Here is a 23,760-nt window from a genome sequence, read left to right as displayed (position 1 = left end):
TCCATGTTAATTTAACCGTGTACGTCAGTTTAATTTGATGCAGGCCTATGGCTTACATTTCCCTGCAGCATGTTAATACCATAATAGAAATGATATGGACTTAATATACAAAGGGGAGCGAGAAATGGATGCGACTTTAAATTTGTGTCTTTGTAGTATTGAAAATTAATGTACAGAAGAAACTGCAGTTCACAGAAAGTGGTGCGAGAAAGGGGTGCGAGCTATCGTATTTATGAACATCATAACCGAACTTGAATTCCGCGGTAAAATTCGAGCCCACACCCTTTCATTTGCTCTCGGCCTATGCAACCATGGCAACTTTCCGGTGCCTTCATTGTAAAAAGGGAGCGAGAAAGGGATGCGATAGTTGTAGCCTCTGAGTTGTAGCTGTGCAGAAAGGGCACCAATGAATTGAACAAGTTATTATTACATACAACAATACGAGAAAGGGGAGCGTGATCGTGCTAGCCCTATCATAGCTAAAGCATCTAACTATATGAGCTATAATTTCTATGTTAAAATTTTAACCTTGTCAGTTTAATTTGATGTAGGCCTTAAAGTCTTTCTGAAGAAATTGCAGTTAACAGAAAGTGGTGCGAGAAAGGGGTGCGAGCTATCGTATTTATAAACATCATGACCGAACTAGAATTCCGCGGAAAAATCCGAGACCACACCCTTTCATTTGCTCCAGGCCTATGCAACCATTGCCACTTTTCCGGTGCTAAGTGTCGTATTCATGTCCCTTCATGGTAATAGAAAGGGGAGCGAGAAAGGGATGCGATAGTTGTAGATGTACAGAAAAAGGACTCCTTAATTAATTGAACAAGATGTCACCAGAACCATTTTAGCGCTCCCCTTAGCGCTAGCCCTATCATAGCTTAACTATGAACTAGAGTTTCCATGTTAAAATTTAACCGTGCCAGTTTAATTTGATGTAGGCCTATAATGTCTTTCATTCCATGTATGTTAATATCATAATAGAAAGGATATGGACTTAATATACAAAGAGGAGCGAGAAATGGATGCGACTTTAAATTTGTGTCTTTGTAGCTCTAGTGAAAATTAATTAATGTACAGAAGAAACTGCAGTTCACAAAAAGTGGTGCGAGAAAGGGGTGCGAGCAATGAACATCATAACCGAACTAGAATTCCGCGGTAAAATTTGAGACCACACCCTTTCATTTGCTCCCGGCCTATGCAACCATGGCAACTTTTCCGGTGCCTTCATTGTAAAAGGGGAGCGAGAAAGGGATGAGATAGTTGTAGCTGTGCAGAAAGGACACCTATGAATTGAACAAGTTATTATTACAACAAGACGAGAAAGGGGAGCGGGATCGTGCTAGCCCTATCATAGCTAAAGCATCTAACTATGAACTATAATTTCTATGTTAAATTTTTAACCTTGTCAGTTTAATTTGATGTAGGCCTTAAAGTCTTTCATTTTCCTGTATGTTAATATCATAATAGAAAGGATACGAAATTCATATACAAAGGGGAGCGAGAAAGGGATGCGACTTTAAATTTGTGTCATTGTAGCTGTAGTGAAAATTAATGTACAGAAGAAACTGCAGTTAACAGAAAGTAGTGCGAGAAAGGGGTGCGAGCTATCGTATTTATAAACATCATGACCGAAATAGAATTCCGCGGTAAAATCCGAGACCACACCCTTTCATTTGCTCCAGGCCTATGCAACCATTGCAACTTTTCCGGTGCTAAGTGTCGTATTCATGTCCCTTCATGGTAATAGAAAGGGGAGCGAGAAAGGGATGCGCTAGTTGTAGCTGTACAGAAAAGGGAATCCTTAATGAATTGAACAAGATGTCACCAGAACCATTTAAGAAAGGGGAGCGGGTTCGCGCTAGCCATATCATAGCTTAACTATGAACTAGATTTTCCATGTTAAAATTTAACCGTGTCAGTTTAATTTGATGTAGGCCTATATAATGCCTTTCATTTCCATGTATGTTAATATCATAATAGAAAGGATATGGACTTAATATACAAAGGGGAGCGAGAAATGGATGCGACTTTAAATTTGTGTCTTTGTAGCTGTAAAGAAAAGTCACCCATAATTTGTACTGAAAAAACTGCAGCTTAGTAACAGAAAGGGGTGCGAGCTATAACAGTATCATATCTATCACGTCTATGAACATCATGACCGATCTAAAAAAAAAGTCGGCATAAATATCCGAGACCGCACCCTTTTATTGTTGCAGGCCTATATGCAACTTATCCGCTGCTAAGTGTCGTATTCATGGTAATAGAAAGGGGAGCGAGAAAGGGATGCGGACTTTATTTTAGCCGATAGTTGTAGCTGTACAGAATGGGCACCAATGAATTGAACAAGTTATTATTACAACAATACCAGAAAGGGGAGCGGGATCGTGCTAGTCATATCATAGTTAGAGCATCTAACTATGAATAAAAATGTCTATGTTAAAGGATTTGTCTTAATAAATATATACAAATGGATGGAAGCGAGAAAGGGATGCGACTTTAAATGTGTGTCTTTATAGCTGTAGTGAAAATTGATGTACTTAAGAAACTGCAGTTAACAGAAAGTGGTGCGAGAAAAGGGTGCGAGCTATCGTATCATGACCGAACTAGAATTCGGCGGTAAAATCCGAGACCACAACCTTTCATTTGCTCCAGGCCTGCAACCATGGGAACTTTTCCGGTGCTAAGTGTCATATTAATTCATGTCCCTTTACGGTAATAGAAAGGGGCGAGAAAGGGATGCGGACTTACCCGATAGTTGTTGTAGCTGTACAGTAAAAGGGACTCCTTGATGAATTGAACAAGATGTCACCAGAACCATTTAAGAAAGCGGAGCGGGTTCGTGCTAGCCCTATCATAGCTTAACTATGAACTAGATTTTCCATGTTAAAATTAACCATGTCCGTTTAATTTGATGTAGGCCTATGTGCCTTTCATTTTCCTGTATTTAATATCATAATAGAAAGGATATGAACTTAATATACAAAGGGGAGCGAGAAAGGGATGCGACTTTAAATGTGTGTCTAATTTGTAGCTGTAAAGAAAAGTCACCCATAATTTGTACTGTACTGAAAAACAGAAAGGGGTGCGAGCTATAGTATCGTATCTATAGTTAAGCTATGGTAGGTCTAGCACGAACCCCTCCCTTTCTAATATGGTTCTGGTGACATCTTGTTCAATTCATCAAGGAGTCCCTTTTCTGTACAGCTACAACTATCAGGTAAGTCCGCATCCTTTTCTCGCTCCCCTTTCTATATATTACCATGAAGGGACATGAATACGACACATAGCACCGGAAAAGTTGCAATGGTTGCATAGGCATGGAGCAAATAGGACCTTCATGGTAATAGAAAGGGGGCGAGAAAGCTAAGGGATGCGGACTAACCCGATAGCTGTAGTTGTACAGAAAAGGGACCAATGAATTGAACAAAATGCCACCAGAACCATATTAGAAAGGGGAGCGGGTTTCTGCTAGACCTACCATAGCTTAACTATGAACTATAGATTTTCCATGTTAAAATTTAACCGTGTCAGTTTAATTTGATCATGGAAGAAAGAGATAAGAAGGAACCACAACGACTTCAATCGGCCAAGTTTTAATCCGCTTATCCATTGACGCATGAAAAGAAAAGCTATCAATGGTACTTACTTTCATGTATGATCCATTTACCGCGATCGATGCTTGGCGAAATCATTACTGGAAAAAAACTATAACAAACCCATCCAAGAACAAACAAACGCTACCCAGAAGTAAGATTATGGAATTTCACTGATGCTCTGAACATGTATAGTAGCTTTGTTTTGGGATCTACAGTCAAACTGTTTTCTTGATCGTGTTGTGTAGAAAATGTCCTTTAACACATCGAAAAGGTCATCAAAATCGGCCGTTTATTTGCTGAGTTTCATCTTTAGCAAATAAGGTAAGATTTTGGTGACTTTTTCGATGAAAAATAGATGCAAAATGTTCTTAAATAATGCACAATGTTCCGGTTGAGTCCGGTACATGAAATCTGTTTAATTTAATAGTTTATATGCGTATAATCGTAACTAGCTAACTCGTTTCAGTGCCAAAGACTGCCAACTCTGAGAAAAAAGTCATCAAAGTTCGGGAAAATTGGGCGAAATGGAAGAAAAAGATGTAGGCCATCAATGACCGATGATCACGTCACCAGAGAAAATCCTATAGAGTGCTTGCACGGAAGGTCATTAGTTCAAATCATCCTTCAGACACGCTCCAGAAGACATGCAAATACATGGAGTACAATACCAATCACCTATTTAACGCGGGGTATTGATCAAAGTAAATCCTCATGAATAACAATGTCAATTAAATGTCGGTAAAGGGAGTGGACAAAGTGAATGCGTTTGTTGTCGTTCCTTCTTATCTCTTTCTTCCATGATTTGATGCAGGCCTATATGGCTTACATTTCCCTGCAGCATGTTAATACCATAAAAGAAATGATATGGACTTAATATACAAAGGGGAGCGAGAAATGGATGCGACTATATGAGCTATAATTTCTATGTTAAAATTTTAACCTTGTCAGTTTAATTTGATGTAGGCCTTAAAGTCTTTCTGAAGAAATTGCAGTTAACAGAAAGTGGTGCGAGAAAGGGGTGCGAGCTATCGTATTTATAAACATCATGACCGAACTAGAATTCCGCGGTAAAATCCGAGACCACACCCTTTCATTTGCTCCAGGCCTATGCAACCATTGTCACTTTTCCGGTGCTAAGTGTCGTATTCATGTCCCTTCATCGTAATAGAAAGGGGAGCGAGAAAGGGATGCGATAGTTGTAGCTGTACAGAAAAAGGACTCCTTAATTAATTGAACAAGATGTCACCAGAACCATTTTAGCGCTCCCCTTAGCGCTAGCCCTATCATAGCTTAACTATGAACTAGAGTTTCCATGTTAAAATTTAACCGTGTCAGTTTAATTTGATGTAGGCCTATAATGCCTTTCATTTCCATGTATGTTAATATCATAATAGAAAGGATATGGACTTAATATACAAAGGGGAGCGAGAAATGGATGAGACTTTAAATTTGTGTCTTTGTAGCTCTAGTGAAAATTAATTAATGTACAGAAGAAACTGGAAAGTCGTGCGAGAAAGGGGTGCGAGCTATGAACATCATAACCGAACTAGAATTCCGCGGTAAAATTCATACTGCAGTTACTGTCCGTTTTCCTATACATAATACACAGTGCTCTTTCCCATTGACGCGTGACCTCTACAAATAGCCTACGTAAAAAGTATGGGGATATGCCTAGTTAACGTCGCTGTGTGAAAAATAACCGGCCAATATCAAAAGTACTCTTCTAAAATTCTAGAAAATATAGTTTTGTAACATGTCCTAAATTTTTAGCTAATTTAGATGTTTGGAAATATTCGCACTTTGGTGCTTTAGGAAGGATATGTAAACGACAGATAACACCAAAAAATATGAAGAAATTATTTCCAAACCGTGTTAAGTCTGCAAACTACCATGTTTCTCATTTTCAAGAACGCTGGTTAACAATAAGCACGTATTGTCTCATTTCGTAAACAAAGACCACACACAATTGTTCTCTAGCGCTCGCTTTATAATCGTTCACCCAACTGAAAGGATAATCCCAGCGCATTGCTCCATTGTACGTGTAAAAGCAGAAACATGATGTGTGTATTTAACCAGAGAAGATATGATTTAATCAGTTGAGCTGTTTTCAATGAGTGTTATCTTGGTTTAATAGCTTTTAATGGGGTTTAAGTCCTGCAAAGGTCGAATTGAATTCTACTGTAGACATGACTGCATCATGTTGAGACTACACCCTTTCATTTGCTCCCGGCCTATGCAACCATGGCAACTTTTCCGGTGCCTTCATTGTAAAAGGGGAGCGAGAAAGGGATGCGATAGTTGTAGCTGTGTAGAAAGGACACCAATGAATTGAACAAGTTATTATTACAACAAGACGAGAAAGGGGAGCGGGGTCGTGCTAGCCCTATCATAGCTAAAGCATCTAACTATGAACTATAATTTCTATGTTAAATTTTTAACCTTGTCAGTTTAATTTGATGTAGGCCTTAAAGTCTTTCATTTTCCTGTATGTTAATATCATAATAGAAAGGATACGAAATTCATATACAAAGGGGAGCGAGAAAGGGATGCGACTTTAAATTTGTGTCATTGTAGCTGTAGTGAAAATTAATGTACAGAAGAAACTGCAGTTAACAGAAAGTGGTGCGAGAAAGGGTGCGAGCTATCGTATTTATAAACATCATGACCGAAATAGAATTCAGCGGTAAAATCCGAGACCACACCCTTTCATTTGCTCCAGGCCTATGCAACCATTGCAACTTTTCCGGTGCTAAGTGTCGATTCATGTCCCTTCATGGTAATAGAAAGGGGAGCGAGAAAGGGATGCGATAGTTGTAGCTGTACAGAAAAGGGAATCCTTAATGAATTGAACATTGAACATGAATTGATCATTGCTTAACTATGAACTAGATTTTCCATGTTAAAATTTAACCGTGTCAGTTTAATTTGATGTAGGCCTATAATGCCTTTCATTTCCATGTATGTTAATATCATAATAGAAAGGATATGGACTTAATATACAAAGGGAGCGAGAAATGGATGCGACTTTTAAATTTGTGTCTTTGTAGCTGTAAAGAAAAGTCACCCATAATTTGTACTGAAAAAAACTGCAGCTTAGTAACAGAAAGGGGTGCGAGAAAGGGGTGCGAGCTATAACAGTATCATATCTATCACGTCTATGAACATCATGACCGATCCCGGGGGGGCCACTCACATAATTGGTCTGTACGCATGCGTGACCAAAAAAACAAGGAAAAGGGGGTGTTTTTTTAGGCAAGGTGAGTTACGCGAGTGACGCATTTAGGGTCTAAAAAACACTGATTTTCAAGAATAAGGGTAGTTTTCTGAAACTGAACAACTTGTTTAGGGTACCTTTTCAAATTTTTGGTAAATTACGACTCAAAAAAGGGTACATTTTTTCATTTTTCTTGGCCAAAAAACTCATTAGGGGGTAAATTCTATATTAAATTACCTTATTAAGGGGCTAAATTTGCTGGTAGGGTAAAACTCGTTTAGGGGGTGTTTGAAAAAATTTGGTCACGCATGCGCATAATGTCATATTTGAGTGATCCCCGGTGACCGATCTAAAAAGTCGGCATAAAATCCGAGACCGCACCCTTTTATTGTTGCAGGCCTATATGCAACTTATCCGCTGCTAAGTGTCGATTCATGGTAATAGAAAGGGAGCGAGAAAGGGATGCGGACTTTATTTTAGCCGATAGTTGTAGCTGTACAGAATGGGCACCAATGAATTAAACAAGTTATTATTACAACAATACCAGAAAGGGGAGCGGGATCGTGCTAGTCATATCATAGTTAGAGCATCTAACTATGAACAAAAATTTCTATGTTAAAGGATTTGTCTTAATAAATATATACAAATGGATGGAAGCGAGAAAGGGATGCGACTTTAAATTTGTGTCTTTATAGCTGTAGTGAAAATTGATGTACTGAAGAAACTGCAGTTAACAGAAAGTGGTTCGAGAAAAGGGTGCGAGCTATCGTATCATGACCGAACTAGAATTCGGCGGTAAAATCCGAGACCACAACCTTTCATTTGCTCCAGGCCTATGCAACCATGGGAACTTTTCCGGTGCTAAGTGTCATATTAATTCATGTCCCTTTACGGTAATAGAAAGGGCGAGAAAGGGATGCGGACTTACCCAATAGTTGTTGTAGCTGTACAGTAAAAGGGACTCCTTGATGAATTGAACAAGATGTCACCAGAACCATTTAAGAAAGCGGAGCGGGTTCGTATAGCCCTATCATAGCTTAACTATGAACTAGATTTTCCATGTTAAAATTGACCATGTCCGTTCAATTTGATGTAGGCCTATGTGCCTTTCATTTTCCTGTATTTAATATCATAATAGAAAGGATATGAACTTAATATACAAAGGGGAGCGAGAAAGGGATGCGACTTTAAATGTGTGTCTTTGTAGCTGTAAAGAAAAGTCACCCATAATTTGTACTGTACTGAAAAACAGAAATGGTTGCGAGCTATAGTATCGTATCTATAGTTAAGCTATGGTAGGTCTAGCACGAACCCGCTCCCCTTTCTAATATGGTTCTGGTGACATCTTGTTCAATTCATCAAGGAGTCCCTTTTCTGTACAGCTACAACTATCGGGTAAGTCCGCATCCCTTTCTCGCTCCCCTTTCTCTATATTACCATGAAGGGACATGAATACGACACATAGCACCGGAAAAGTTGCAATGGTTGCATAGGCCTGGAGCAAATAAAAGGGTGTGGTCTCGGATTTTACTGCGAATTCTAGTTCGGTCATGATGTTCATAAATACGACAGCTCGCACCCTTTCTCGCACCACTTTCTGTGAACTGCAGTTTCTTCTGTACCTTAATTTTCACTAAAGACACAAATTTAAAGTCGCATTCCTTTCTCGCTCCCGTTGTATGTTAAGTCCAAATTTATTATGGTATTAACATACAGGGAAATGTAAGGCACATAGGCCTGCATCCCCGGGCCTGCATCAAATTAAACTGACACGGTTAAATTTTAAAATGGAAAATCTAGTTCACAGTTAAGCTATAATAGGTCTAGCACGAACCCGCTCCCCTTTATAATATCGTTCTGGTGACATATTGTTCAATTCATCAAGTTGGTCCCTTTGCTGTACAGGTACAACTATCGGTTAAGTCCGCATCCCTTTCTCGCTCCCCTTTCTATTACCATGAGGGGACATGAATACGATAAATTTGATACGCTTCGAAGTAAAAAAAAAAGTAATTAATAATTATTTAAAGCTACCTCGTGCCTTTTTTAAAAACAGAAAACAAAAAATACGCTATTATTAAGGCTCATACGCATTTGGTATAGGCCTACTGCAGGGCCTATAAATTATAGAATAATGAAGTTTCAAGTTTCTTTCAAGTTCACGGAATTTTATTCACAGTGGATGTATGTATCACGTGTATAGGTACATCTCTGTGGGTAAACAAATCATGCGTTGTAGGAACATTCCATCGGAGGAAATTTGGGGGTCATCTGTTGTGCATGCGCACAACCTTGGACCTAGCTTGCCTGGTTTGATCACAGATATCATATTGCACATAGGCCTACACACACAGTGTATGCATGGTGGTGCACACTGCAGTTTGATCGGTGACACCACATGTTGAAACTTAATCTGTGTACCACGTGTTTCATGTCACAGTGCAGGAACCCGGCAGGGTCCAGGGTCTAGAATTAATTGTTTATACTCTACATGCTTTGCCTGTCAGCAGTCAATTACAGGCATGCATCAAAGTTTCTCAAGAGAGCATTAGCCAAAGCTAACGTTAAACACCAGGCCTCCGCCTAATGGACAGTAAAACCAAGAAAAACTTGATTTCACGCAGGACGAGAACCAAATTTAGTGAAAAGACGGGATAAATAAAAATTCACAGCGGGTTCGTGGAAGCTCCTACAGCTTCATAATATAAATTTTAGGGTTAAAGAATATCTTGTGGTCATGTACACGCCGGAACACAATTCTGAGTTCACTAGTTCAAAATTCACGGCGATTAAACAAAAATTGGACCATTTAAAACCAGTTTTCTATGGCGTTTTCAGTGGCGTTTTCATGGTACAAGTCTGTGTGGATTCACTGATTCTGAAATGTTACTAAAGGTTTTGATATGATTTTGAAGGTGGACCACATGGACTTTGGGCCCCCTGAAAATGTTGAATTTGCAATAAATTTCATCTTCGTGAGGGCGCTGTTCGAAATGTAAATGAGTTGTGACCTCAATTTTTTGGATATGCATTGTATTTATCCTATATATAGCATCAGTGATAGCAAAAATAATTAATCTGACAAAAATGTGAATTTAGGGGGCTAAACTTGCCAGTTTACAAAACATTACATTTTTTCTTGCATATTTAATGACCCCGTGACACAACGCGCAACTACAGAATTTTTTTATTTTTAATTTTTTGACAAATTGGGCATGCAGTTAGTGTGTATACAAAGTTTCAGACCTCTCTTTCTTTTTATAAAGAAGGCACATACTCCCAAAGATGAACTTTATTTAAAGGACAACTTTTGGGTCCAAATTTAGACCCCCTACTCCAACTTTAAATGGCTGCCACAGAAAATCCGTAAGAGCTACAGACCTCAAATTTGCAGGTTTTTAATATTTTTACAGGTACAACATATGACTAAAATATAAAGCAAATCTGAGGGGGTCAGGTGGGGCGACTCCTTGATTTCATATGGAGTGACCCTTATATGCCTTTCAGTTTTGGCTCAACTTTGCTAGAGCCTGATCCCATCAGGACCCAAGCATGTGTCTGTTTGGACCAACTGGTTAAACAAATAGTCATTGAATCCATATTTTGTTTACTCTCTTTTAGCTGGAGCCAGCAACAGCATTTCAATGCCTGTGACCTATCCAGCACTGGACGTGAGCAAGACATTTGATGATCGTATGGATGTGCTCTGTGACGACGTCATTGTGGATTGTAAACCATTTGAAGTGGAATCAGGATTTGATTGTTACATTGATGAAAATGTACAAAAAGAAGACTGGAAAGCTGTGTGGAAATCACATCGGTTTGGCTGTGATGTTGTGGTGGAGGTAAGCTAGCTGAGATACCAAGAATGGATCCTGGGAGGGGGATTGTGGAGGGTGGCAACCCCTACCTCATCAAAACCTATTTCTTAAACTCCCAGTAATTTGACCATTTTCAAATCATGGATCCCATCCTATGTTTTCAAAGGTGCCCCTCCCCCCAAAAAAAAAAACAACAACAACAACGACAAAAAACAAACAAACAATGAAATAAATACAATTCCCAACAGTTATATAGAATCAATGTCTGACAGAAGGAAGGGGACTTAATTAGCTCTAACCCTAATCAAATCCTAAGACCTAACCCTAGTTAGAATGTATCCCTATCTCCCGAGCCCTATCTATAACCCTATAAATCCCTGAATAAATCTGAATTTTAATGATTTTTAGAGAGCATGGTGGCGCCGAGCAGAACGGGTTCCGACTCATAATTGGAAGGTTGCGGGTTCGAGCCCCGGCGACACCATCGTGTTGTGCCCTTGAGAAAGGTACTTTATCTTGAATACTCCTCTCCACCCAGGTGTATAAATGGGTACCAGCATTCTTTAATGCTGAAAAGGTAACAGACTTGCTGTGAGGAGGTGTAGCGATCCCCCTATAGCAACATTATATGGAGGAGTCTGTGCCAATCGCCAATGAAAGAGAGATGGGCACTCCGTTCACTGTTTATATACAGGATTTTTACAATCCTCCATATGAGCAAATCACCGAATAGCCCACTTTTGAAATAAATCTCTTTACATTTTTGATACTATTTAACTGCAGCATAATTATTAAATTTTAATCATTACCATTCTCTAAATATTATATACTTAATTACTTATATCTATTTGAAGCTTAGTATTTGTCACATTACTTTTTTAACTTATCTTTGTAATAATCTAAATGATATACTGCGCTATATTACTTGTTTTGATGTGTGACAAAATAAACTGAACTGAATCCTACTGCCAACCTTAACCCTAATCAGCAATTCTAACTCTAATATCAGCTTCAGATATGATATCTGTACAAACACTTTAGGGTGGCCTTTGGAATGAAATGTGGCCAGAAATAAATATTTTGAGCATTTCATACTCTTTAGTCAATATCATGTGATTGATAACCATATGTGATGCGATCAAGCAAAATGGGTCGGATGTCGGGAATATTGATTTTGAGATATGATCGATAATAGTATTCAACTTCCTTTTTATTTTAATTTTCATGTTCTGAGCAACACTAAAATGGCCATATCTCTGGAACCATAAGTCTAATTATGATGGGGTTTTCAGCAAAATAAAGCTCCAAGAATGGCTCATATAATAAGATTAAAAACTGAATTTTGATTTTGATTGGACATCAGACTCATTTTGCTTGATCGCATCACATATGATACATGTAGGCCTACAGTCCCAACAGAAGTTACCGGCGTATCATTAGTATGCATTGATTTTGGATTTGCCTATCAATGCTACAGGGCTGTGCAATATTTAATATGCTGGGGTGGCATCAATCAAGCTAAAGGAATCTGATGCCAATCAAAAATCAAAATTAAGTTTTCAATGTCATTACATGTGCCGTTCTCAGAGCTTCAATTATTTTTTATAATTTATATAAATCAGTTCCAGATATAGGGCCATTTTAGTAGACTGCTCAGAACAATCAAATACATACAAAGGAAGTTGGAAACTACTATTGGCTATATCTCAAAATTAATATTCTGACATCGGGCTCATTTGCTTGATCACGTCACTGTCACATATAATGATTGAAAATGTCTCCCTCAAATGAATTTCACTAACATTGTTGTGGAGAGATGATTTTGCTCCTGTAGATTTCTTAGTAATAAGCTTCATTATCAAGCACACTTGTGGAGTGTTGAATTCACAGGCCAAAAGCACGAAAATAAAACCACTACACAAATGTTATACAGGATCCCAAGAAGAATACTGTACTCATAATCAAAATGGCCTCATCCAAATGGCATAGTTCCAGCAAGCCACATTTAACAAACTTGGCCTTGTTTAGTTGAGTATATTTTTGTAACTCAACGCATGAAAAGGTTATTCGTGAGGTTCAATAAGTTTGTTCTAGCCCTTTGGCGTATATCTGTGAGATCCTGGTACAAAGCATACAGGACTATCTAGAGTCTCAAACAAAGTCCAAAGTGTTACCATTCTTATCAGTTTGTACCATACAGTGCAGTCTCAATATGTAATATCAATATCAGTTCATTTTGTTACGCTCTTGTTGCATACTTTTTTATACTTCTCCTGTTTCTGCGTTAATATATCAATTAATATATTCAAACCAATATGGCTGCCGCTTTGTCACCAGCTCAGATGAAGGAAGAATTCAAAAATGAGTTCTTAACTTGTTCCATTTGTGCGGAGCCGTATGATAATGACGTACATCAAGCCAAATGCTTGCCCTGTCTACATACCTACTGCAAATCTTGTTTACAACGCATTGCTGGTAAGAGGTCAAAGTTTGACTGTCCAAAATGTCGCAAACCGATCACCTTACCAGGAGGAACTGTGGATCACCTTACCAGGAGGAACTGTGCCTGATAACTTCATTGTAGAAAACTTAAAGGAGTACCAAAATATCTTTAATATGGCAGCGGTAACCTGTGGAAATTGCAATAAAGATGTTCCATCTGTGAGGTTTTGCTATGAATGCGGCTCTTTTCAGTGCCAGCGATGTACGGATAATCATCAAGAGATGCGTTCTATGGAACATCATCAGCTTGTGACTATTGAAGAACTACAAGCCAAGAAATGCAATCCCATGATGCAACAGCAGCAACATTGTACAAAACACCCAAAGCAAGATATGACAATGTATTGTAGGGAAGCCCTCTGCAAAGTTCCAGTTTGCGCAACGTGTGGCCTTCTTGACCATCAGGGTCATGACCTTGTTGAGCTATCAGCAGCCATTGAAAAGATAGTTGCTGATATGCAGCTTTCCTCAGAGAGAATAAATGGGAGACGCCCAGAATTGGCACGCAAACGATTGGCACTTGACGAACTGCAGCACACTTTGGCCACAAATCTCAAAAAGAAAGATACAGAAATGCAAAAATTGACTCAGAAATGGCATACCCAAATTGATGCCAATTACAACAAAGTTCAAACACACTTGAAAAACCTGTATGAAACCGAGATGAATAATTTGACTGCAAGCATTGAATCTATAGACTTACTCACAGCCCAAATGATAAGTGCCTGTGAGTTTGCTAAGCAATCATGTGATATGGGCCATCCCAGGCAGCTGATAACCTCACACAACCAAATCATGGAAAGACTATGTGAACTACAAATAGAAGAGCTACCTGAAACAGCATCAGATAAGACTGACTTTGATTTCACTGAGAAGCATCATTCGGCAATGGCACAGATTCAAGAATCACTGCAGGATCTGGGTGATATCAGATGGAAACTACAGGTTGATCCACAGCGATGTACCATTCAGGTAGGACTTGCAAGTGGTTCTACACAAAAGCAGAGAGCAATTGTTGAAAGTGTAGATAGCAATGAACAAAGGATTATAATTGGTGGCGCCATTGTAGAGGCTGCACAAAGAGAAGATCCACTGCATGTACAGGACAACAATGATGGCACATATACCATTGACTATGACTCACACAAGGGCTCACAGCCACTACATGTAAAGATAAATGGGACTGAAATGAAAGGAAGCCCATTCAATACCCTGCCACAGGTTGACCCCCACAAATGTACCATTCAATTAACACTATCTCGGAGATGTTCAGAAGCCATAGTTCAAACTGTAGATGTTAATGGCCATAAGATGACCATCAGCAATGCCAAGGTAAACGCTACACAAGATAGACGCAAACGGCGTGTACGGGATAACAATGATGGCACATACACTATTCGCTATGACCCATATGGTGGCACAGAACTACATGTTAAGATAAATGGGACTGAAATAGAAGGAAGTCCATTCAATACCATGCCAGAGATTAACCCACAGCAATGTATCATAAGTTTAAACCTGCCAGGTGGGTATCGCACACAGAAAGCCATTGTTCAAACTGTTGATATTAATGGCTGTAAGATGACCACTGGCAATGCCAAGGTAAACGCTGCACTAGATAGACAATCATTACGTGTACAAGATAACAATGATGGCACATATACTATTTACTATAACTTGCACAAGGGCTCACAACCGCTACATGTTAAGATTAATGGGACTGAAGTGAACGGAAGTCCATTCAATACCCTGCCACAGGTTGACCCACACAAATGTACCATTTGTTTAAACCGGCCCTAGCTTGCAGGACATCACAAGAAGAAAGCTGGAGTGCAAACATTTGATGTCAATGGCCATAAGATGACCACTGGCAATGCCAACGTAGAAGCTAGACATGATAGACACCCACTACGTGTACAGGACAACGATGATGGCACATATACTGTTGTCTATGACCCATATGGTGGCACAGAACTACATGTGACAATAAATGGGACTGAAATAGAAGGAAGTCCATTCAATACTCGGCCACAGGTTGACCCCCAGCAATGTTTCATTCGTTTAAACCTGCCAAGGGGATCTCGCACACAGAAAGCCATTGTTCACACTGTTGATGTCAATGGCTGTACCATTGGCAATGCCAAGGTAGAAGCCACACAAGATGGACACCGACTACCTGTACGGGAGGACAATGATGATGGCACATATACTATTGACTATAACTCGCATAAGCGCTCACAACCACTACATGTTAAAATAAATGGGACTGAAATGAGAGGAAGTCCATTCAATACTCGGCCAGAGGTTGACCCAAAGCGATGTACCATTCAATTAATACCAGGTGGATATTGGGCATATTCGAAAGCCATCGTTAAAACTGTAGATGTCAATGACCGTATAATTATTAGCAATGCCAAAGTAGAGGCTATACACTCACCACATGTACAAAACAACAATGATGGCACATATACTATTGACTGTGACTTCAACAATGGCTCAAAACTCCTACATGTGAAGATAAATGAGACTGCCTCATTTCAAATATATATAGTTTTAGTTTTGGTTTTGGTTTTGGTCACGTGGTTTCCTATTGTCCTGCCTAACCACTTGAATCATAAGATATCGAACTCATTGTTTCTACCTTTTGTTTAAAACCTAACATTTGTGTCAGTCAGTTTCGGTTTTGGTTTCAGTTTCTTATAAGTGGTGTGGATCGTAAAATTATTTGATTTGAAGTTACCTACTCTAAGTATACAAAAGAAATGTTTAAATTTCGCAGTGCAATATTCACGAGCAGAGAAGTCGAACAAAGCAGTCTACATTTGAAAGCATTGATTTAGTTTGAAAGCATTGACTTGAGACTACTTAATTAGCCTAAGCTGATTTCACTGTGAAAATATATAGACCATCGAAATATTTCCACAGACATTACAATAGGCACTTGACAGATTATGACTTCAGTGATATAAACACTTTTATACACAATTCTATTTATGTGCATGTCGCATGACGGAAGATCAATATCATAGAAAGCTGGTTTAAACTAACTTTTATTCAATTTATTTAAACTAACTTTTATTCAATTTATTTATTAGAGAATAGAGAGAGAGAGAGAGAGAGAGATAGAAGAGATCGCCAGGGAAAGAGGGTATGTGTGTGTGAGGGGGTAAGGGTAAGGGAGAAAGAGAAACAGAGGGGAGAGAGCATTGGAAGTGGGAAGGGAAGGAGGGGGAGAGGGGGGCTCAAGAGTGGAGTGGAATAATAGGGAAGAGTCGATATCAAGTGTGGGGAGGGGGAGGGAGGAGGTTATAGGTGGCGGAGGGAACATAGGTAAGAGGTATGGGTTGTGCTTCCCGGGGAATAATCTAATTCATAATCAAATCATCTACATCATCATGCATCGTTTATATTTCAGACAAATAAACAAAACACCCCACCCCACCCCTCAATATATGCACATGATGTCTATGCATAACTTATCAAACTCGGGTGTAATTTTATGGTGTCATGGAAGTGTGCCAGCTACTGCAGAGAACATCAAAAGTCGTCCGCGTTGATAGATATCGATAATGAAAATGTTAGCACAATAGGCTATTATATACGTATGGTTATAGGCATTATACTTTTGATTATATATACCCTCTTGTGTCCTCTCAGCACAATAGTGTTATGATTGCATACCAGTTCATCTCCACATTTTAATCCCTTGATTTTTGGTTTCTGAACAATAGAGAAACCAAAACTATATATTTGAAATGAGGGACTGAAATAAAAGGAAGTCCATTCAATACTAACCCCAATCAAGGATAAAAGTAGTTGGCACACCTTGACCATATTTTGGAACTCTTCATTGCCACTCTGATGGTTCAGTGTAATTAGTATAACTATGTTTGATGAGAAGTAGAAACCTTCCCCCTTACCCTTCTCTTCCCCATTCCACCCTGAATTAATGTTGAGGAGACTGGAGTGCCAAATGGCAAACATGCTTTCATCAACATTGAACTGGGGGAGAGGGATGGTGATTTACATTTAGTTTGCCAGAGGGTGCCATCATTATATTCCTTGATTGTAGGTTGATCCATAACAATGCACCATTCAGAACAAAATAATATTGCTCAAATTGTAGATGTCAATGGCCCTAAGATGACCTTTAACAATGCCAAGGTAGAATATGCACACCATGTGACATGTGTACACGACAACAATGATGGCACGTAATATTCTAGGAGTTAAATCTTATACAGGCCTTAATTAAGGATTGAGTTCAACACCCATGTCAACCAATGGTTAATACCATGAGGTACGTGTTAAAGTTCGACCCTCTATATCACTGCTAGGGGGCAGTGGACTCAAATTGTAGGGAATGTTTTTTGCACAGTCACAAAAGGTCACAGGGGTAAAGAATTGAACATGCTTCATTCAATCTTGTTGAAAGATATATCAAATTACTCGTCTAAGACAAGGATTAAAAAAAATGTGTAGTATAATTGTGCTGTCTACGGCCTATCATTCAAAAACCACATTTTGTGAATGACATGTTTTTGGTTGTACGAGAGTCAAAATTTCAACTCCGATTTCGACAAAAATGGTAAAAAAATTGCTCATCTTGAGATAAGAATCAAGAAACGGTATAGAACTTACCTTCTAAACTGTAAACTTTACTTGTTATGTGCGATGGAAGTCAGAGATCAACTGGGGCCTATGGCCACCCCCGGTGGCCACCCAATGGCCTTTGACCTTGTTTGTGCCAATGGCCTTTGACCTTGTCTGTCTCAGTGAACACACAGTATAGGCAAACTATGTTTTTTTATTCTATTTAGCTACACAAACAATTTGCTACCATTTTTGCCCAAATCGGAGAAGTTGAAATTTTGATACACATACAACCAACAAGGCGGGTAATTCTCAAACCACATGTCTCACCTGCTTTCTCGACCGCTTGGTAACAGAAGTAAAAAAATAAAATGTTTTTAACATGTTTAGAATATCGTAAGGATCATTCCTGTTGAATTTGAGCTTAATTGTACCAAATTTAAAATTTGACCTTTGACCCCTCAACTTTGACCTTTGGGTCATAAATGTTTTTAACATGTTTATAGAATGTCATCAGGATCATTCCTGTAGGATTTGAGCTTGATTGGACCAATTTTAAAGTTTGACCTTTGTACCCTAAAACTTTGAACTTTGGGATAAATGCATGGACGAAAGAGCAACAGACCGTGCGAAACAGTCAAAGTCCCTGTGCATTGTATGCTGTGAGTTCTCGCATATTCATGAGGGTCGATCATTCGATCGTGCCATGTCAAAAAGTCACACCAGTGTTGTGTGCCTAGAGCTTTGCGTGTCTTTAAAAACACCAAACCCCGTACAAATACACAAGTCGTCACATTTCATGGAACAATCGGCCCTCATTATCAGGTGATGCTGAGACTTTGACTGTTACTCTTTCGTCCATGCATAAATGTTTTTAACATGTTTAGAACACGTCACAAGGATCATTCCTGTTGAATTTGAGCTCAATTTGACCTTTTACCCCTTAACTTTGACCTGTGGGGTCATAAATGTTTCTAAGAATGTCGTAAGGATTCCTTTTGAATTTGACCTCGATTGGACCAATTTTAACATTTGACCTTTGACCCCTAAACTTTGCCCTTGGAGTCATAAATATTTTAAACATGTTTAGAATGTTGTGACGTAAGGATCATTTGGGTGACCTCAGGTTGACTTTTTCATGTTTCCCTCATAGCAAGGATGCTTAATTTACACCCACCAAGTTAAAGCCCAGTCAGTTTAACATTTGACCTTTGACCTCTTGATTTTTTCATGATCCCCTCTTATGAAGGGTTATATATTTGTACCAGGTTTAAGCCCAAAGGGATATTTCAAAATTTGACCACTACCCCATATTTACATGTTATCTGCCTCACCCCCCCCCCCTTTCCAACCTCCCCCGTACTTCCCAACCTGCCCTCCCTCGCTTTCCCCCATCACTGAGCAGCTCGACAAACTTTCCCCTATAACCATTCAAAATTGCAGCATACATCGAAGCATGGTGAAATACACAGTCTGAGAGCAACTTAATCCAAATTAATCTGGGATTGGAACCACCCTTAGGAGGGCACCGGATTTCATTCATTCATGGTTTATTAAAAGACACAGTAGCAGCTAAAAGCTGAATTGATGTGAAATGTATAATCATTAAAAAACAACAAAAAGCATGACATATTTAAATATCAAAAATATCACTTAAAGTACACAAAATAATCCAAGGGGCGAGACCTCATCCTGCAACCAGGTCCGCAGCTAAAAGTGCGGTCAACGGAACATGGGAAAATGGTGGAAAGGAGTTGGTCTCACCCCAAGGATAAAATTATTCTAATACTGACCAATAAATATGATATTGCACGTGAAGAAATACATTATTCAAAATAGATAACAGTAAAAAGAAGGAGTTGTGTTGGGGCGAGTCATCATGATCCCAGAGGGGTGGGAGAGAAAGAGATGGAAAAAAGCACCAAACCCCTAATGAGGGCATGACCACTCACTCCAAAGCAACTACACCAAGAAAACATATCAAAGCATACAAGAAGATCAAAAGTTTAAATACTATTGCACGTATGGAATATATATAAAAGATGTAACACAGGATTTACCAATTCAGCATCGATTCTGCACCCATGAAAGTTAAAAGAATCTCAGCATTTCAGCACAAAATCATTTTAAAGATCAATTTAAGACCAATATTCAACTTCATTATAACCAAAATTAATTAGTGGTATGTATTGTTTCGTCAGGGGGGCGTCATTATGTATCCTTAGCCTTGGGCGCCACAAGCCCTAGCTACGCCACCGACCAAAACTTGAACCAAATTTGTCACATACACACACCCCTACAATCTACATACATACCGATGGCCTGACATACAGAAAAGTGATTACACTCAGGCAAGACAAAAAAGTACAAAGTGTAAGAAAAAGCCAGTTAAGATTTGCTCAAGAAAAGTACTTTCAAAATTCTGATTTTTGCATCTTAGTAATACACTTTGATGAGCTATACCCTGGTGAAATACAAGACCCAAGGTGCTGTAATTCAATTGTGACAAAATACAATTTTAACAGGATAACCCAGGAATACATTTTCTTCATGTATCTGTGTGCTATGCAGGTGAAGGATGTACATTTTCCACATGCCAAGGTAGAAATAGTGGAACCATTCTGTTGCATACCAAACTCTTTAGGTGATTTCGACAAGGCAGGTGGTGATGGACTTCAACTCAAAACCAAAGATGATTTGACCACATTCCTGTCTGATGGTAATGGCAAGGTACTCCTCCTGGAACTCTTACCAGTTCTTGACGAGTCTGGTGATCTGGATGGACAAGCAGAGGTTCTTGAGCTGTATAGGTAATGCAATGACACTGCAAGGATTGATCACCCATTGACCTTTTTGGTAAATCCCATTTTGCGAGTACACCTGAGATGTCCTCATTTGACGTCACACCGATGTGCACATCGTTTAGCCATACAGTCTGGTTTAGCAAACATTGTTTCCGCACATTTCGAAGCCGTGAAGTGCACAGTAACGAAGTGTGCATCGGCGTGACAATATATCTCGGGTGTACTCGCAAAAGGTCAATTAACCCTATGAGAACTATGTACCTGCTGATTGGTTACAAGTCAAGAAGACTTTAGTGAGCCAATCAGCAATCGGCAGTATGGTAAGAATGGTGGCAGTGGTGTAGCTGCCGGGGGGAAGGGGGAGGGCAATTGCCCTCCCTGGCAAAAATTGTCTATTTGGGAGGGAGAGAGAGGAAAAAGAGAGAAGAGAGAGGGGGGAGAGAGGGAGAGGAAGGGAATAGAGATGGGGAATCCATACGATATGCAATACCATACGATTATTATCAATAAGCCTGGCAATAAGCTTTAGGCCCCCGTCCCCTTAGTGTTTTTTTTTCGATGGGGTGCGTTGCACCACCCGCACCTACCCACATTTTTGTTTGGTGGATTTGGGTCCCCGCCCATACAGACTTGCCACCCCGAAAAAATCCTAGCTACGCCGCTGAATAGTGGTAGGGCTAAACAGGCTGAACCCCATGAGTACTACCTGCTGATTGGTTACAAGGAGAGTATATGATTTATTGAGCCAATCAGTAACTAAACATGGTAAGAATGATGGTGGGACTGAAGAGGAGTTGAGCTTAAATATTTAGAAGCTGTATTTTAATTGGTCACTCGGATGAATTTTTCATGTAATTTTTGTGTGGCTGATGAGAGCACACCAAATTGCATTATTGAAAATCAGAAATTTCAAAAAATCAATTTGATATCAGAAGAATATTCCTTGTATGCAAAATGCAATTTGGTGTGTCTGGTGTGCTCTTAGGTCCCATAAAAATACTAGTGCAAACTTCACTATCCGAGTCCTTAAAGGAGGGAAAAGGTTATTTGATCCACTTTATCACTTCTTTTTCACAGATTTTTCTACACCTACATCTGGCGTGCAACTGATGAGAATGATGATGGTGACTATTACTTTGCCATGTCACTTCTTCAACCCAGGATGAAGATGTAAGTTGACCTTGGCTAAACTCTGGTGTGTTAGGCAGTTGCGTAACTACGGGATGGGGGGGGGGATGACCGGAATGTACCCCGGGCGCCACTACCCTTAGGACAAAATCAATTGAAAGAACATTTTAAGACAGTAACCAAAATTAATAAGTGGTAGGCCTTATTTGTCCCAGTAACGCTGTTGGATTTCAGAGTGGAAGAGTCGAATTAGATGATTACATGATTGTTTTGCCAGAGTACGGACCACAGGATTAGGTTAGTGCACACAATTCGAATCTGTCACTGTAAAATCCAACATGGCGTTACTCTCAACTTGAGCCGAGACAGACTATAGAAGGTCATTTTATTGTGTTGATGTACACATGCCACATTCTGAACCAATCACTTTTTCTATCCTCGCAGCTACTACGATGTACAGAAGAAAAAGACTTCCAAAGCTGTGGTTGATTCCTACACCAAGATCATGACAGATTATGAAAAGAAACACTGGCAGTTCAAGATCAAACAAGAAGAGGCTACTGAAGAAGAAGAAGAAGAGGGGGATGGCAAAGAACTACAGAAGTTATGGGTAGACATTTGTAAACTTGAAAAACAACTGGAAAAACTTACATACAAACACTACAAAGGAAAGTAGTGTAATGGTTATGCCTCGTTATTCTGAAGGATCTTTTCCAAAGGTTCGTCATTCTAAAGGATCATTACTCCAAAGGGTTGTTACTCCGAATTTATGACAAGGTTCATTATTCCAAAGGGTCAATACTCCAAATTTAGAACAAGGCTTGTTACATCGAAATTCAGGAGTAATGACCCTTTGTAGTAACAAGGTTTCAGAGTATTGGCTCTTGGAATAACAAACCTTGTTGTAAATTCAGAGTAACGACCCTTTGGACTACAAACCTTCAGAGTAAGGAAACTTTGGTAGGACAGTCCTTCGGAATAATGATCTGTTCAAGTGTAATGACGGTGTATGTGTGACTGATACTCTGGTGTGCTAGTTATTCAAAGAAAAGAGCAGTATACTGGGATATAAGTTATAACTGGGAGAAAATTTTACAAACCAAGAACTACAGTGTAAAATTTAAATTTTGTTAGTTTGAAGGTCAATAGATCACATTGTGTACAAGCCGTCTAGATGAAAAATACTTAACATCCAGTTGCTTGCAATCTGAAAAGACAACATGATTTGAGAATGGAAAAAACTAACTTCTCCCACACAACTTTTTTTGTTTGTCAAACATATTAAGGCGCATTAGCAACTTCTCCCACACAACTATTTTTGTTTGCCAACAAGCAATCAAAACATTAGCAGCTGAGTTCAGGGAGATAAACAGTGACGAAATTTCACCCCGGGAAAGTGACCTGGTGAAGGGGATGCCATAGATAGAGGGTTAGGGGCATTTTTACAGGGCAGGCAAGTGCCACTGACAAATCGGACATCTGCCTCAACTTTTCCACATGAGCCACAGAGGGGATTTGATTTTTTTTTTGCCCTGCGGAGATTTTGCCCAGGATCAAAGGCAAAGACCCTTATTACCATAATATTTGAGGACTAATACTTGTCATGGCTTCAATAAAATGTATTAGTGAGTTTTGAAAACTAGAGTTGATTGTCTTTTGTCCACTTCTTTCCTAATTGTATTGTTTTTGAAAGCTTTTTTAAGTCGTAATCCTGGTCAATTATTATCGGAGACCGAATTAAAAATACTAGTTTGCATCTGACTTCACTTGTCAGTCAAACTCGGAAATGATTTGTCGTGATGACCGAAATTTCTGAATGCAGTGGAAAATATACAGCGTGCCTTGTGGTTAATTTTGCACCTTCAAACATAGTCTTTTTTTTTTGTAATTTTCTGTGATCCCTTTTCTCTGATGATGGCACCAGATTAATCAACTTTCCTTTTATGCGCTAACCAAACAGATCCTGTGGCTGTGGCGAGTTGATTGTGAGACGCAAACTAATCTTTTTTAATTTCAGTCTCCGAATATAGTGGGAATGAAATCAGCACTGATGAACGTGTAACAGACTGACACTAATTTTATTATACCATTTCAAAACAGTT

General features: G+C 39.2%; 1 protein-coding gene across 1 annotated transcript in view; it reads left to right on the top strand.

Moving 5' to 3' along the window:
* The window catches only part of LOC140164507 (SHC SH2 domain-binding protein 1 homolog B-like), a 63,100-nt gene extending 39,803 nt beyond the window's left edge, over nucleotides 1-23,297 (top strand). The window contains exons 3-6 of the mRNA XM_072187802.1: nucleotides 10,432-10,655; nucleotides 20,298-20,536; nucleotides 21,608-21,700; nucleotides 22,103-23,297. Of these exons, the coding sequence (XP_072043903.1) occupies nucleotides 10,432-10,655; nucleotides 20,298-20,536; nucleotides 21,608-21,700; nucleotides 22,103-22,334 (788 nt within the window). The 3' untranslated portion in view covers nucleotides 22,335-23,297. The remainder of the gene's footprint in view (nucleotides 1-10,431; nucleotides 10,656-20,297; nucleotides 20,537-21,607; nucleotides 21,701-22,102) is intronic.
* Nucleotides 23,298-23,760: the final 463 nt, after the last annotated feature.

This window comes from Amphiura filiformis, chromosome 11 (assembly GCF_039555335.1).
Source record: "Amphiura filiformis chromosome 11, Afil_fr2py, whole genome shotgun sequence".
Taxonomy (NCBI): domain Eukaryota; kingdom Metazoa; phylum Echinodermata; class Ophiuroidea; order Amphilepidida; family Amphiuridae; genus Amphiura; species Amphiura filiformis.
Note: the sequence above shows the minus strand (reverse complement) of the source record. Positions and strands in the feature narration are given on the sequence as shown.